The sequence below is a fragment of the Rhincodon typus genome, chromosome 3 (genome assembly GCF_021869965.1).
Source record: "Rhincodon typus isolate 14 chromosome 3, sRhiTyp1.1, whole genome shotgun sequence".
Taxonomy (NCBI): domain Eukaryota; kingdom Metazoa; phylum Chordata; class Chondrichthyes; order Orectolobiformes; family Rhincodontidae; genus Rhincodon; species Rhincodon typus.
This window is the reverse complement of record NC_063334.1, coordinates 93,105,115-93,121,106: the sequence shown is the minus strand read 5'-3', so window position 1 is coordinate 93,121,106 and position 15,992 is coordinate 93,105,115. Positions and strand designations below refer to the sequence as shown.

Sequence of the window (15,992 nt, the reverse complement as noted above, 5' to 3'; positions counted from 1 at the left end):
GTGCTTTTCTAAGCTTGGAGATTTTGACAAAAATGTTTGCAAGCAGCTGCAGATATACAGGCAGTTCTGAAATTGAAACATATATCATTTGGCTGTGTGGTTAGAAACCTAGGTTTGTTCTGATGTTAAAGCATTAGCTTGAATATCAGCCAATTAATTTAAATGAGGTGCTTAGAGACTGAAATCCAATTGAATTTAAATCTGATGGTGTTGACAACGTGGGACCAATCCTATTATAAGAAAATTGACAGGTCATCAATGGTGTATAAGAAGAGTATTATTGAAAATCAGGGTGAGAGCGAACTGCCATTGAAGAGTAAGACTCTGGCTCTCACAGACTCCTTATGCTGTCTGTTTAAGCACCATCTAAAAGGTACCACAACACTCTTAGCTAACATTCTTGACATCTGAATTCGATGGAGAAAGACATTTCAGACACCAAAACTCAACGGAGAAAGACATTCCTTGCTGAGGATCATTGGAGAGGGTACGGAGCTTTCGGAAGACCCATCCTGACTGCGGTTTTAAGAGTCTGGGATTTATTTTATATTATTAATTTGGATTATACAAGTGGGACTTGTATTTATTGGAGCAGCATAGCATTAGAATTTTGTTTTATTAGGCAATAGTTAGTGGTTGAAGGGAAATTGTTCAGTTTGTTAGTAGTTTTGCTAATTTGTTCACTGTTAGCGTTAGATAAATAAATTGTTACTTGTTGATTATAGAGTGAGTGAAAGCATTTCATTTCATTTAACCCCTCCTTTGGGAGGTGAAAGGCAGGTTATTTGCCATTTTTCTCATTTCCTCCAGCAGATTACGAGGCGAGCTGAAGCGAGCTTCTCTGGGTGTTTCAGTTTTAATTATCAGAGGGATTTGACCTCCTCTCTGTAACAAATTGGGGGCTCAGGTCTGGGATCTGGCTGGATCGTTTAAGTGATCTGAATGGATTTAGACAGATTTGAACAGATTTGGGGTATGAAAGGTCACAGCAGATTTAAACAGACTTGGGGATTAGTGTCCTAGATCTTTAAGTAAAACTTAGGCGATAAAGTGGAAAATCTGTTTAATTTCAGTTACTTGTGGTTGGTTAAATCAAACATGGGGGAAATAGCTCTTAACATTGCTAAAGAGGTTCTGGGGTTTGAGGATGCTTCCCAAATTTGCCAAGAAAGTTTAGAAAGACAGAGGAAGGATATACTTTTTGACTTAGCAGATGAGTTAGATTTGGGTTTAACTAGGGACAAGAGGAAAACTAAAATTGCAAACGAGTTAGTCAAACATTTAGGTATACCAGAGAAACAAGCAAGTGCAGTGGAGTTAGAAAAAAAAATAAATTGAAAATTAGACAATTGGAGTTAGAAGATCAAGAAAAGAAAAGAAGAGCCAGGGCAGAAGAGAAAGAAATGGAACTGAAACTGTTTGAATTATGGTTACAAGCTGAGAGAGAAGAAAAAGAAAAAGAGAGAGAGTTTGAACTTCAGAAGTTGCAAATTAAACAGAATAGCCGACTTAAAAGGATGGAAATGAAGGTAGAAGATAGGCTTAGAGAGAGGGGATGTGTAATGATGAGTAAATCCATTGTTGCCAAAGACCTGATAGGGATATAAACAAATATGTCAAAACGTTGCCAATATTTGATGAGAAAGATGTAGAAGCCTATTTCATTTCCTTTGAGAAATTGGCTAACCAGTTGAACTGGCCAGAGACTGTGTGGGTAATGTTAATTCAGACCAAGTTGGTAGGTAGGGCTAGTGAGGTGTTTGCAGCGCTATCTGAGAAGGTGTAGAGAGAAAATGAAGAAGTAAAACAGGCTTTTTTGAGTGCCTACAAACTGTTACCAGAAACATATAGACAATGGTTCAGAAATATAAGAAAGGAACCCAGGTCAGACTTATGTCAAATATGAAAGAGTTAAACATAGCAACTTCGATAGATGGATGAGTGCATTAAAGATAGAAAAGACATATGAGGATCTTAGACAGATTAATCTCCTGGACGAGTTCACAAACTCACTTCCAGAAATGATAAGAACTCCTGTTGAGGCACAGAAAGTTAAAATAGTGAGAAGAGCTGCAGAGATGGCAGATGATTATGCATTAGTGCATAAACTGAAATCTAGCTTCCGACAGAAATTTCCTTCCGTGAGGGATAGAAATTGGGAGAAAGGGAGAACCTTCAATGAAAAACAAAAAGTAGATCACACTGGGAACATGTGGAAAAAGAAACCCAAGAGGGTGAAAAAGAGGTGAAAGGCCTCAGGTGTTTCCACTGTAATGGTGGGGGTGGGGGGGACACAAAGTCACAGAGTTGGTGGATTAAGAAAAGCACTGGGAAAAACGATGTAGTAAAAGAAGCTAAACCGGTGGGATTAGTTGAGTTAATCAAGGAAATCCCAAGATAAGTTGAGGAGCTGTAGGACAGTGCACAGCCTAGCCACAGGCTGGATAGTAAGATAGTGCCCGATCTCTTCAAAGACTTCACCTCTGTGGGTAAGGTTTACTCAGGAAGAACAGGGGGAGAAGGGAAAGAAGTTAAAATATTGAGAGATATGGGAGCTGGTCAGTATCTAATAGTAAGAGATGAAAGTATTTGCACTCCTTCTGAAATGTTATCTGAGAGAGTGATAATCTGTGGAATAAATGGAGAGAGATTTAGCATTCCCCTGTGTAAGATAAGGCTAGAAAGTCCAATCAAGACTGGGGAAGTGACAGTGGGAGTGATTGAAAGAGTGTCTATTCCAGGAACACAGTTTGTTCTTGGAAACAACTTAGCAGGGTCAAAGATGGGGGTGATGCCCCTTGTTACGGAGAGCCGAAGGAAAATCAGGGAACTGAAGAGTTAAAAGAAAAGTACCCTGGAATTTTGCCAGACTGTGTGGTGACAAGATCCCACAGTCACAAGTTAAAGCAAGAGGGGAAAACCAAAGAGAAAGATGAAGGAGCTGAGGTCCAGTTAGCTGACACCCAATTGATGAAATGGTAAAGAAAAAGCCGAAACACGTAGAGGATCAGGCAGAGGTGTTTAGTTCTGAATGACTAATAGAGTTACAGCAAAAAGATGAGGCAATAAAATGTTTATATCATAAGGCTTACTCGGAAAAGGAATCAGAATGTATTCCTGAATGTTATTACCTTAAGGATAGAATCCTAAGGCGAAAATGGAGGTTAGTACAGAGGAGAAATGGGCAGAAGTTCACCAGATTGTGTTACCGGTAGCATACAGACAGGAAGTAGTTATCTGGTCTGGAGCAATTCAGCTACGAAGAGGGACTAGACAGGCTGGGGTTCTTTTCCTTAGATTGGACAAGGCTGATAGGAGACCTGATTTAAGGGGTACAGAGTTCTAAGTGGTATAGACAAGGTAGATAGGGAGAAACATTTCCCATTTTGAAGGGGTCAATAATCAGGGGAGGTAAGGAGTTGGAAATTTAAAGGGGATTTGAGAAAGTCTTTTCATCCAGAGGATTTGGGTATCTGAAACTCATTGCCTAAAATGGTGGTAGAGGCAAGAACCCTCAAGATATCCAAGAACTATTTAGGTGAACACTTGAACACCATGGAAAGGAGCTGTGTTGTTGACATTGACTCCACTTGAATTGGTGTGGAACCAATGTTCAACTGGAAAGGATAAAAATGACAATAAAGTATTACTTTAAATAAGTTAGAAGCAGGCGGATCTTATGAAAGTAACAAGTTGAATGCAGAGTAGGTGGTGAGAGTAAAAGACATGCCAAGGCTAGAGCAAGGGTAACAAATGCTGTGGCAACAAATAGTTTCAAAACTAAAGGACTGTTAATGAAGGAAAGTACTAAAGACAATTTAAGCTGTCTGTGCAGCAATGTACTTGCCATCCAAAATGAAATGTGAAAGCTGGAGTTGTGATCCATAACAATTAACCAGGTAGACTAGGAATAACTGAAATAGGGCTGTAAAAAGAACAGCATGGATTATTGCAGGTTACAGCATAATTAGAAAAGGAAAGAAGAGATGATAAGAGTGACTCTGTTAGTTAGAGGTAATAAAATGGTAGTAAAAAATAGGGGCATAATTGAAAAGATTAGAAACAAAATCCATGTGAATTGAAATGAAATAAAAGGAATGTTAATATGGGTGCGCATCATCACTTAATAGTGCAAAGGAGGTAAATGTAGAAATTTGTAAGCAAATGAGTGAAATAAGTAGATGACATAGATTAACAATCTTGCAATATTTTAACTTCATTAAACTATGCTGACAAGAAGCAGTAAAGGGTATATAGGGTGTATGGAGTTTTTACAGGCAGTGCGGGAATCTGTTTTTACTTTGCTTGTTTTAATAAAAAATCTGTTAAAGGTGGAGGACTGCTGAATGTAATGAACAGAACAATTAATAAGGAGAAGCTGCATAGCCTGGGGCTATTTTCTCTGGAGCGTTGCAGGCTGAGGGGTAACCTTTTCGAAGTTAATAAAGTCATGAGGGGCATGGATAGGGTGAATAGTCAAGGTCTTTTCCTTGGGGTAGGGGAATCCAAAACAATAGGGCATAGATTTAAGGTGAGTGGGGAAAGATTTAAAAGGGACCTAAGGGGCAACCTTTTCATACAGACTGTGCTGCATGTATGGAAAGAGCTGCCGGAGGAAGTGGTGGAGGCTGGTATGATTACAACATTTAAAAGGCATCTGGATGATTTTATGAATAGGAAGGGTTTAGAGGCAAATGGGAGAAATGCTGGCAAATGGGACTAGATTAATTTAGGATATCTGGTCAGCATGGACGAGTTGGACCAAAGGGTTTGTTTCCGTGCTGTACACCTCTATGTCTATGTCTATGGCTCTTGCTCTGCACCTTACTTCCTGCCCTGCTTACCTCTTGCTCTGGAGACTTTATTTCTTGGAGGAAACCTTACTTAAAGGATCTCTTTCCCCCTCTACCCCAAATTCCCATTTTGGCCCAAATTCCCAGTTCCTCAGTCTGTCTGAGTCTCACGCAGGCAGAGTCTCCCTCAGTCTGACTGTGCAGCTTATTCTGAAACTAAAACAAAATATCAGAAATGTCTAAAAACATTGAACAGGTCAGACAGCAATAGTGGAGAGGAGAGCAGTTCAGATTTTAGATCATTGACCTATTGCCAGAATTGGAATTCACTAATGATTCATCATTGCTCAAGTAAGTGCAGAATCAGGGAAAAGAAGAAAGGGAGAAGAAGAAAAGAAAGATCTGTGTTGGAAGACAGGGAAGTTTAAATGTTCAAATGGATAGTGATGTAAGGGAAGGCAGAACAAGTCAAGATAAATGATGTTGAGAGAAAGTGAGAAAAGCATAACCAACAGCTATCATCCCGAAAATATGAGGGCAAATGTCATGATGTGAAATTTCTGAAAATAATATAAATTCAGAATAGCCAATCAAATAATGAGATGCTGCGTTTTGAATGTATGTTGAGTTTCATTGAAAAAAGTGTAGGAGGCTGGGGACAGAGAAGGCTGTGGAATGGTGAGGCAGAGAATTAAAATGACCAGTGACTGGAAATTCATGGACTGCCGTGGATTGAAAGAGGGTGCTTCACAAAGTTGTACCATCTGCAGTCGATTTCCCCAGTGGACAGCAAACTGCATTGTGAGCAGTGAATTCAGTATATGAATTTGAAAGAACTACTAGTGGATTACTGTTTTACCAGGAAAGAGAGTTTCAGGATTGTTCCAAGGGAGGAGGTAAAAGGGCAGCTGATACTTCTCCTGTACTTGTATGGGAAGGAAAGGGGTTCTTGAATGTGGTTGAGAAGTGAGCTAGGGTGTTGCAGAAGGATGTAGTCCTTCAAAATGCTTGAAATAGATGGGATGTTTGGTTGTGTTTGGTGGAACATTCATATTAGAGGTGGAAGTTTGAAGGATGATCCATTGAAATGTGAATGGTGCTGAATGGTAGATGAGAAGTGAAGTCTAAGTATTGTAGGATTCTGCTATCACAACAAAACTTTACTGTATCACCAACAAGAACATTTCTCCTTATTACTACTAGCCAAAAGTGATGAAAATTCATTACAAAATAATATGAATATAATCATTGATATCACTTTGATGTTTATATACAGGATATCTATTCTGAAAAACATAAAATCTCACCAGACAGTTCAGTTCACTGGTAATGCTGCGCCCAGTTGTACCAGAGTTCGGACTGCTAATTGTTGTGGTTGGTTTTATAGCGATCAAATCAACTGGAATTCCTAGCACATAGGCACACACTTGAGCAACCTGATTTACAGAAGGAGGGAAAAATCAGACATTCATTTCAATATCAAAATAATCAAAGCATCAAAGAAAATGGTAATAGTGAAAATGTCAGAACCAATTTTTCTCTCTCCTTGGCCTAGAGGAAATTGAGCAGTGCATATATTGTTAAGCATTTTGTTTGACATTTGGTTCAATTTCTATGTGCTAATATCTGCTTGGCAAATAGCATGTGCGACAATAGTTTGGAACTGTGATTTGCATAAATTGGAGGAAGAAAGGTTGTTTCAAACTTGCACAGTACGTGATCTAGAGCTAATTGCTTTCATTGATACATTTATTCTTTGCAGTCCAGCTCATTCATCTGCTTAGGTTTTGAAGATTTTACAAATACACTAATTCTTGCCTGAATTCAAATACCTGTTTATTTCAGCAGAAAAAAATTTGTTTCTTTGACCAAGGATAGTGTGTTAGCAATGGCTTAGCTGGCTTACAAGGGAGTAAAGAGATTTGAAGTGGAGAGCTTTCTGTCACATTTGCCCTTGGGAAAAAAAATGTTGTTTTTCTTGACAGATTTGGGGACCTGTGTTTTATTTCTTACATGCTTGGTCAAGTGATTGTTTATTTTGACAGTTTTATGAGCTTCTGAAGAGAATAACCTTCTTTTTCAGGTCTCTATTCAAGTAAATAGTAATTTTTGAAAATTTTTGAGCTTTTGCACCACTTCCAAATGATATATTGAGGCTTGTGAGTTCTGCTTATAAAATGGATACTGAATAAGTTGGTGGGCTAGAAGAGGACAGAAAAGTGGTAAGAATAGTGAGGAGGATGAGGACAGTACAGGGGGAGGATACTGACACTGACCTGAATTAAGGAGCTGCAAATAGCACTGAGGAACTGGGCTGAATAGAGGCAGGCATGTTACCTGGCTGGTTTGTTATTAACCCACTTCTGCCTTTTGCCTACTGCAGTAAAACCTCAAACTATAGAGATTGTAGTGGGAGTAAAATAAAAGGATAGAACAATGGGAAGGCAATTGGATTAAGCAATTAAAATGTAGGAAGCAAAAATAATTTTAAAGATGTTGTAGTTGGTTGGCTCGCCTAGCTGGTTCGTTGTTTCATAAACGTTTCATTACTCTGCTGGGTAACATTATCAGTGCAACCTCCGATGAAGTGCCGTTGTGTTTTCCCACCTGTTATGTAAACTCTGGAGTCCGTTGAGCTGGATTATCTCAGTGTTACCCAGCAGGATAACGAAACGTCTGCGGAACAACGAACCAGCTCGGTGAGCCAACCGACTACAACATCCACAACGCGAGCTACGATTCTACTCTAAAACCTTAGTTAATTTTAAAGAACATAAACCAGATTATGTGCAAGAAGGAATCTCTCCATACATTTTGGCAACTACCTTAGTATTAATGCCTTGACCAATTTCAACTCCACCATGTGTTACCATGACTGAACCATCACTGGCAAATATTGAAACAGTGCCTGAAATTACAGTAAATTATAGTTAGAAAACACAATATGCGCTGTAGATCAATTAAGATTAAACACATAACTAATCAAATATACAGGGAAAAGGTGAACATAAAGTGGAATCTGATAAAGTGTAAGTAGAATCAAACTTACATTAAATCTAATTTTATTTGACTGTTCAAGTATTGGAACAGAGAGCCATATGGTTGTTGGGATATTCCTTATATTGGTAAAACGCTTTATATTTGAGAAAAGTTTTCAGTATGACCATATATAAGCCAAATTTTTACTGATGTTTTCCGAAGTCTTGGTCTTAACTGACGTCTGTCTCATGAGACAATGGTTTGGGCCTTCATGATTAACTCTATTAAGCATTGCCTTGATGGCTCATGAGTCCCAAGCTGGCAAGGTATTCTCTGCAGAAGGAAACAGTGCAGAAGGAAACAGTGGGCTGAGAAGACACTAGATTTGTTGTCCTTTGTTTTCTCTGGCCCTCTTCTCAGTCAAGTGAGTTTTCCATTTCTGCTGGCTTCTTCCAATGCCACTCCAAACAGTCAGTCCCCACAGGACATGGCTATTGACAACCATCTCCTAATTGTCAGTATTAATGTTAGACATCCTCATTCCTCATTTTTGGAGGTATACTTGTAGCAGAGAAATGGACACCCAGGTTAGCTGTAACCCACTGGTCAGTTCACTGTACAGAAGGTCTTTGGGCTTGCAGCCATAGTCTGTCCAATGACATGGATGAGTCTGTGCAGATGATGGTGGTTTAGCAATGAACGTATGCTAATGGAATTAGCACACTTAATGACCTTTGAATTGTTGGCCCCATACTTCCAAATGATTTTGAGAATTAACTGCAACACCAATGGTGACAATTGGTTAGCATCTTCTTCTGCTGAGCACATATTGTCTAATTTCCAGAGAAATGTACTAAGGATTTAAGCTTGTTAGACTTGCAGTTGGGTGTTCTCAGTCAGTTTTCTGTTGGCCCACATTCTCTTATTCAGTTTAGAGTAATAGCTCCAGCTTTTGCAAAGCATGTGTTTATTTCAATATCATGAAAGATTGCTGCTGTTTGTGGAGCTTAGATATATGAAACTGTCAACAACCTGCTATGTTTGTTTGATTATTCTTTCATGGGATGTGGACCTCACTGCAAAGTCTGCATTTGTTGTCCAGCCTCACTCCTTTGAGAAGGGAGCTACCTTCTTAAACAACTGCAGTCCACCTGGTGCAAATACTCCTACAGATAGGAAGGGAGTTCCAGGATGTTGACACAGCAACAATTAAATACTGGCGTTACATTTCAAAGTCAGGATGGTATGTGGCTTGGAAGGGAATTTGCAGGTGCTGGTGCTCCATTGCATCTGCTGCCCATGTTCCTTTAAGAGCACTTTTAGAATGTGCTAACAAAGGAACTTCATAAGTTGGTGCAGTACATTACACAACTCATATAATTCAGATAATTATTGTTTCAGAAATATGGGCATCACTAGCCAGCATTTAGTTTCCATTTCTAAATGCCCTAAACTGAGTGCCTTGCCAGGCCATTACAGGGTAAATTAAGTTTCCTGTGGATCTGAAATCAAATGTCAGTCAGACAAGGCATGGGTGGCAGATTTCCTTCTCTCCAGGGCATAAATGAATTAGATGGGCTTTATAACCAATTGATGATTGTTTCAGGATCCCATTACTGAGTCTAGCTGTCATATCAATCAGTGTCCCCAGAGTGTTAGTAAAGATTGCTAATGTAGTGATCATTGAAGGCACCATTTCACCACGTATGGCACTGAGGAGACCAAGCAAAACTGGAGCTATCTGGGAAGCTTCTAGAGACAATTATTCTGGGTGGAATTAGTAGTTACAGGAAAAAGGTAGGTTGATTAGGAAGAGTCAGCATGGATTTCTAAAGGGAAATCATGTTTCACTAACTTTCTGGAGACTTTTGAAGAGGTAACTGAAAGGCTTGATAATGATAACCCAGTTTATGTGGTGTGTATAGACTTATGGAAGGTGTTTGATACAGTGCCACACAACAGACTTGTGAGGGAAGTTTGAGTATAAAATAAGTCATGGTAATAAAAGGGTCAGTAGCAATGTGTATTCAAAATTGTCTGAGTGAAAGGAAACAGAATAATGGTCAATGAATATTTTTTGGTCTGGAGGAAGGTTAGTAATACAGTTCTCCAGGGGTTGATATTGGGACACTTGCTTTTTCTGCTATATGATAATGACCTAGACCTTGGTGCGCAGTGGGAAATATTAAAAATTGCGGATGACGCAAAACTTGGAAGAATTATAAACTGTGGAGAGGACTGTTTCCTCCAGAAGGTCACAGACAAGTTGGTTGAGTAGGCAGGTAGGTCTCAGACGAGTTCTGGTGCAGAGCGGTGTAAAATGAGGCATTTTGGTAGAAGAACATTGAAAGACAATACAAAATATGGGGTACAATTCTAAGGGGCTGGAGGATGTGTATATGGGTTTGTACATGCACAGACTATTGAAAGTGATAGGACAGATTGAAAGAGAAGTTTATAAAGCAGACAGTATTGTCATCTTTAATCAAGGGACATAGAGTACAAGAGCAAGGAGTTGCTGTTGAACTTGTATCAGACACTGGTTAGATCTCAGCTGGAGAACTGCTTACAGTCTGGGCGCCACATTACAGAAAGGATGTGAGCACATTGGAGAGAATGCAGAAGCGGTTTACAACACTGAGTCCAGTGATGAGGAATTTCAGTTATCAGAACAGATTGAAGAAGGTGGGACTCTTCTCTTGAGAGAAGAAGGCTAAGAGGAGCTCTAATAGAAGTTTTCAAAATCATGAGTGTGCTGCATAGAGTGAATAGGGAGAAACTTCCCATTCGCAAAAGAAGAGGATTGATTTAAAGAGATCTGTAAATGAAGCAAGCGTGTAATGAAGAAAAATGGTTCATTCTGCAAGTTATTTGGGTATGGAGTGCATTGCTTGAAAGTGTGATAGAAGTAGGTTTAATTGAGGCATTCAAGATGACATTGGATGACTATTTGGTTAAAATTAATGTGAAAGAGTATGGGAATAAAGCAGGGAATAATGCACTAGGTTATAATGCTCATTTAATAGCCTGTTCAGGCATGATTAGCTCAATGGCCTGCTCTGTGCAGTAATCATTTTGTGATTCTGTGATTCAATTGTGAGAGTGATAGATCATGAGTAGCCTTTTAAAGTTGCACTAGTGGCAAGGATCCGGGGATATTGTGGGATATCCTGGCAGAGGTGAGTGCATTCAGCTACAGCGAATGGGAGAAATCGTGCTAGTATATGGCATTAGGGGAGCCATGAGAGAATGGTGGATAGTTAATGTGCCATGTTTGGGATGATAGTATGAGAAAACCCAATAGGCCTTGAGGAGAAACTCAATGAAATTGACACTTTACCAAAATATGATAAATTGGTGTTCCTCCACTATTGTCAGGTCAAAATCCTGAAACTTCCTTCCCCTCAGGACTTTGGGATTATGTTATCATATGGACAGCAGTTGTTCAAGAAATCTGCTTATCATTCCCTTCTCCAGGCAAATTGAGATTGGGCAATAAATGCTGGTCTGGCCAGTGATGCCCACATCCCCGCGAATGAATGAATGAAGGGGTCATAAAAACAACATGATAGTTGAGTGACAAATAAATTATTCAATTAAATACCATGGAAATAAATAACTTGCTTCATCAAGATGCCAAGGCCCAGGATGGGGGTGGATCATTCTTAAAAATGGCAGGTAGGGACCGATTCTGAGATTCTGAGCCCCATTCCTAAAGGCCAGTAAATCCCAGTTGTGCGAGTGAGACTGTGTATAGCAAACCTGCATGCAGGACTCCAACCTTGCTGAACCCATTGCCATTTTTTTTCCCTAACCACTTCCATTCAGACCTCAGATCTGCTTCAGATCCAGCCAGACTTGGGCACTCAAGGTTGAAAATGAAGTGGATGGGTTCCTCAGAACCAGATGCAGATTCATGAAGTTGCTACATTTCCTGGCTCTCAATTACTGTCACAATGGTGAAAATCCAGCCCCATAACTCCAAAGGATTCATTTGGATTAAGTGATTCCCTAAGTGACACGAATGCATAATAACTTAGGAAAACCAACTGGTAAAGAACATTGTTTATTGTTGGGCAACAAAATAGTGGTGTATACAGACTTGTCTCAGCCAGGGATATACACTTCTGCAGACTCATCTCTGGGTCTGCTTTATATTTTCTAATCAGAGATGTTATTACACACCTCTGGGACAGGTGGGACTTGAATCCAGGACTCTTGGCTCAGAGGAAGGGACACTACCATTACACCAAAGGGCCCTCCGGGTCTGCATTTTTAAAAATGTAACTTATTTTTCTAATCAACCTGTTCAGAGATGTTATACACGTCTGAAGCAGGTGGGACTCCAATGCAGGCCTCTCAGTTTAGGGGTAGGAACACCACCACAGCATCATAAGAGCCTCACTGTGTTTGCTTTGTAAAAGGTTCAGGTGATGAGCTCCAGCAGGGAAGGCAGTACCTACCACCAAGGGAGTTCATACTCAACGAGCTCCACAAGGAGAATAATTAATGTTTTTCCATAAGATGTTTAGGGGTTATCACAGGATGTCTTAACCAGATTTATCGAGCACTGCTAAACTGAACTAAAATCCCCTCAACCTGAATAAATCAGACAAATGCACTGGTTCATTCTTTTCAAGTATCGTCAGACCTGTCAAGTTAGAGCTCGTTTATCCCAAACAATGGATAGCTTTGCACTGTATTATCCAATCTGAATTAGGTCAATATGCATAGAGGGTACAACTGAAATGAATCTGACTCTTGAGTCAATTTCAGCTAATTGTTCCAGTATCGTTTAACTGTAATATTGTCAAGAACAAGGGGCACCGATTTAAAGTAATTGTTAAAAGAAGCATTCATGATATAAGGAAAACAGTTACATGCAGTGAGTAGTTAAGGTCTGGAACGAACTATCAGTGAGTGTGGGGGAGACAGATACAAGTGAAGCATTCAAGAGGAAATCAGGTTTAGCTAAAAAAGAAGAATGTGCAGGGTTACAGGGAGAAGGCAGGAGAATGACACAAAGTAAATCACTCATTTGGAGAGCCAGCACAGACATGACGGGCTGAATGGTCTCCTTCTCCATGGCAGGAACTCTATGAGCCTTATGGACAAAGTTAGTTTCAATGTTATGTACCCTGACAAAAGAAGAATCTGTAGCCAAGCTGAAATAAAATCAAATATTTCTTCTTGTGTCACACAAGACATGATAAATAAATGTAGGAGCAAGTTACTACAGATGCTGGAATCTGAACTGAAACCAACAAATGCTGGAGATCACAGCTGGTCAGCGAGCATCCATGAAGAGAGAACAAGCTAACGTTTCGACTCTAGATGACTCTTCATCAGAGCTGATGTAAAGGGTGGAGGGGTCAGCATTTATGTAATAGTAGGAGGATGGAGTGCTGGGAGAGAAAGGACGCTGATTGTTCAGATTAAGTGATCGGAATGTGAGATTGGCAGAACAATCTAACCGCTAGACAGGAAAGAACAGATGGTCCCACTGGAGTGGAGGAAGAAGAGAGAGGACGTGGTGACAGAGAATGCAACAAGTAAAGCTAAAAGAGAAGGAAGAATGGCAAACCAGGCTTGAAAGGCCGAAAGACCTCCGCCTGCTCCTATCTTCTATGTTTCTATGTAAGGAGCCTGAAGGTGTTGAATTCAATATTAAGTCCAGAAGGTTGTAAAGTGCCCAGCTGAAGATGAGACGTTGTTCTGCCAGTTTGTGCTGTGATTCACTGGAACGTTGCAGCGTGCTGAGGACAGACAAGTGGGCATGCGTGCAGGATGCTGTGTTAAAATGACCAGCTACAGAAAGGTCAAGGTCATACTTGCGTTGGGACTGGAGGTATTCTGCAAAGCAGTCTGCAAATGTATTGATTAAAGCAGGAACAAGAACAGAAGTTATTGTAAAAGCTCAGCAAGTCTGGCAGCATCTGTGAAGAAAAGTCAGAGTTAACAGTGACCGTTCCTCGGAACAGATTTTATCATCGGATTTTATTGATTAAAGCATCCTCCCCAAACCCAATATCCTGTAAAAGAAGTTCCGGCATAAACAGCCTTAACATAGTTAGATGCATAGAAGTTAAATCAGTGAAATTGGAATCATATTTTAAGAGGACAACTGAGTTTCTTTTCTTCTACAATAGGTATGCAACCTCTGATGATTTCACTGATGCAATCTAAACCAGCCATAGAACCACAGTGTTTCTAAACAGCACTCACACAGGTAAAAGCCTTCAGTCCAGTCCAAGCAGTATTTGAGAGGAACCACTGCCAGTCCTTTCTTCTTCCACCTGTTGTCTGCATTGAATTTCTCAATTGCTTGAAGTCGGTCAGTCACATTCACTTTTTCTATCTGAGCTGTTCGGATTGATGATAAAAATGCTTAATGCTCCAATTCAGTGAACAAGTGCAAGAGAAAAAAAACAGGTTTGTTATCACATTGTTCAAATGTATTTGCATACATAGGCATGGAAGTACAATATTCAATCAGAGCAAGAAGATCTACATTTCGCATGGTTTGTGTATTTATCAGTAGGCATGACCGAAATCAAACATAAATTAGATGAGTCAGAAGTGGGCTAACTGATCTTTGCATTGTCATTAGTATCCTGGTCAGAAGTCATACGAAACCAGGTTGTAGTCCAACAGGTTTATTTGAAACACAAGCTTTCGGAGCAGTGATAGTAGGAACTGTCAATGCTGGAGAATCTGAGATAACAAGGTGTGGAGCTGGATGAACACAGCAGGCCAAGCAGCATCAGAGGAGCAGGAAAGCTGACGTTTCGGGTCTGGACAGTGCTGTTGGACCTGTTGGACTATAACCTGGTGTCATGTGACTTCTCACCTTGTCCACTCCAGTCCAACATCGGCACCTCCACATTATTAATACCCTGAGCATACAAGCTCCATGTTGAATGCATTAATTTGTAAAATCAACTTCACACAAACCAAATTGCCCTGTTTATAAAATATTTCCTTTTGCTGGAGTCTATTAAGTTGGCAGCTTGATTGTTGTACTAATTTTACTGCTACTGATGCTTTACTGTGACAGAAAGAGCTTATTAAGGGATGGCCAGTTTCATGGGGAGATGGTAGCATAGTGGTAATGTTAATATAGTAATAATCCAGAATCTGAGGTTATTGTTCTGGGAACATGGGTTTGAATCCAATCAAGGTGTATGGTGGAATTTGAATTCAATACAAAACCAGAATAAAAAAACTGACCTAATGGCAACCATGTAACCACTGCCAACTGCTGTAAGAACCTATTTGATTCATTGATTGATTCAACAATTAGTTTCATTCAGTTCTGCAACTCTTCAGTTCAGAACTTGAGCAGATAACCTGCTCTCGGGTTTGGTATCGTTATATTCAGTTTATAAGGCTAGCAAAAGCGAATGTTCTGAATGAAGAGGTTGTGGATGAATGAAGATAGTGCTATTTCTTCCAGGGGCTGTGAAGGACAGTTAACAATTTTTAGACTAACATAAAACAAAGAACTGTAGACTCTGGAAATCTGAAACAAAAACATAAATTGCAAGGGAAAATCAGCAAGTCTGCCAGATATCTGTGGAGAGAAAGCAGAGTTAACATTTCAGGTCCAGTAACTCTTCTTCAGAACAGAACAGAAGAAGGATCACTGGACCCAAAATGTTAATTCTACTTAGACAACAAGGTGTAGAGCTGGATGAACACAGCAGGCCAAGCAGCATCATAGGAGCAGGAAGGCTGACGTTTCCGGCCTAGACCCTTCATCAGACGTGGGGGAGGGGAAGGGGGTTCTGAAATAAATAGGGAGAGAGGGGAAGGCGGATAGAAGATGGATAGAGGAGAAGATAGGTGGAGAGGAAACAGACAGGTCAAAGAGGCGGGGATGGAGCCGGTAAAGGTGAGTGTAGGTGGGGAGTTAGGGAGGGGATAGGTCAGTCCAGGGAGGACGGACAGGTCAAGGGGGCAGGATGAGGTTAGTAGGTAGGAGATGGGGGTGCGGCTTGAGGTGGGAGGAGGGGATAGGTGGGAGGAAGAACAGGTTAGGGAGGCGGGGACGAGCTGGGCTGGTTTTGGGATGCGTTAGGGGGAGGGGAGATTTTGAAGCTTGTGAAATCCACATTGATACCATTGGGCTGCAGGGTTCCCAAGCGGAATATGAGTTGCTGTTCCTGCTGTTCCTATCTTCTCCTCTATCCATCTTCTATCCGCCTCCCCCTCTCTCCC

General features: G+C 40.4%; 1 protein-coding gene across 1 annotated transcript in view; it reads right to left on the bottom strand.

Moving 5' to 3' along the window:
* The window catches only part of LOC109936268 (xanthine dehydrogenase-like), a 116,350-nt gene that overhangs the window by 24,273 nt on the left and 76,085 nt on the right, over positions 1-15,992 (bottom strand). Inside the window, exons 23-25 of the mRNA XM_048595100.1 lie at positions 13,998-14,135; positions 7,619-7,701; positions 6,101-6,229 (exon numbers count right to left, since the gene is read on the bottom strand). Coding sequence (XP_048451057.1) covers positions 6,101-6,229; positions 7,619-7,701; positions 13,998-14,135 — 350 coding nt within the window. The remainder of the gene's footprint in view (positions 1-6,100; positions 6,230-7,618; positions 7,702-13,997; positions 14,136-15,992) is intronic.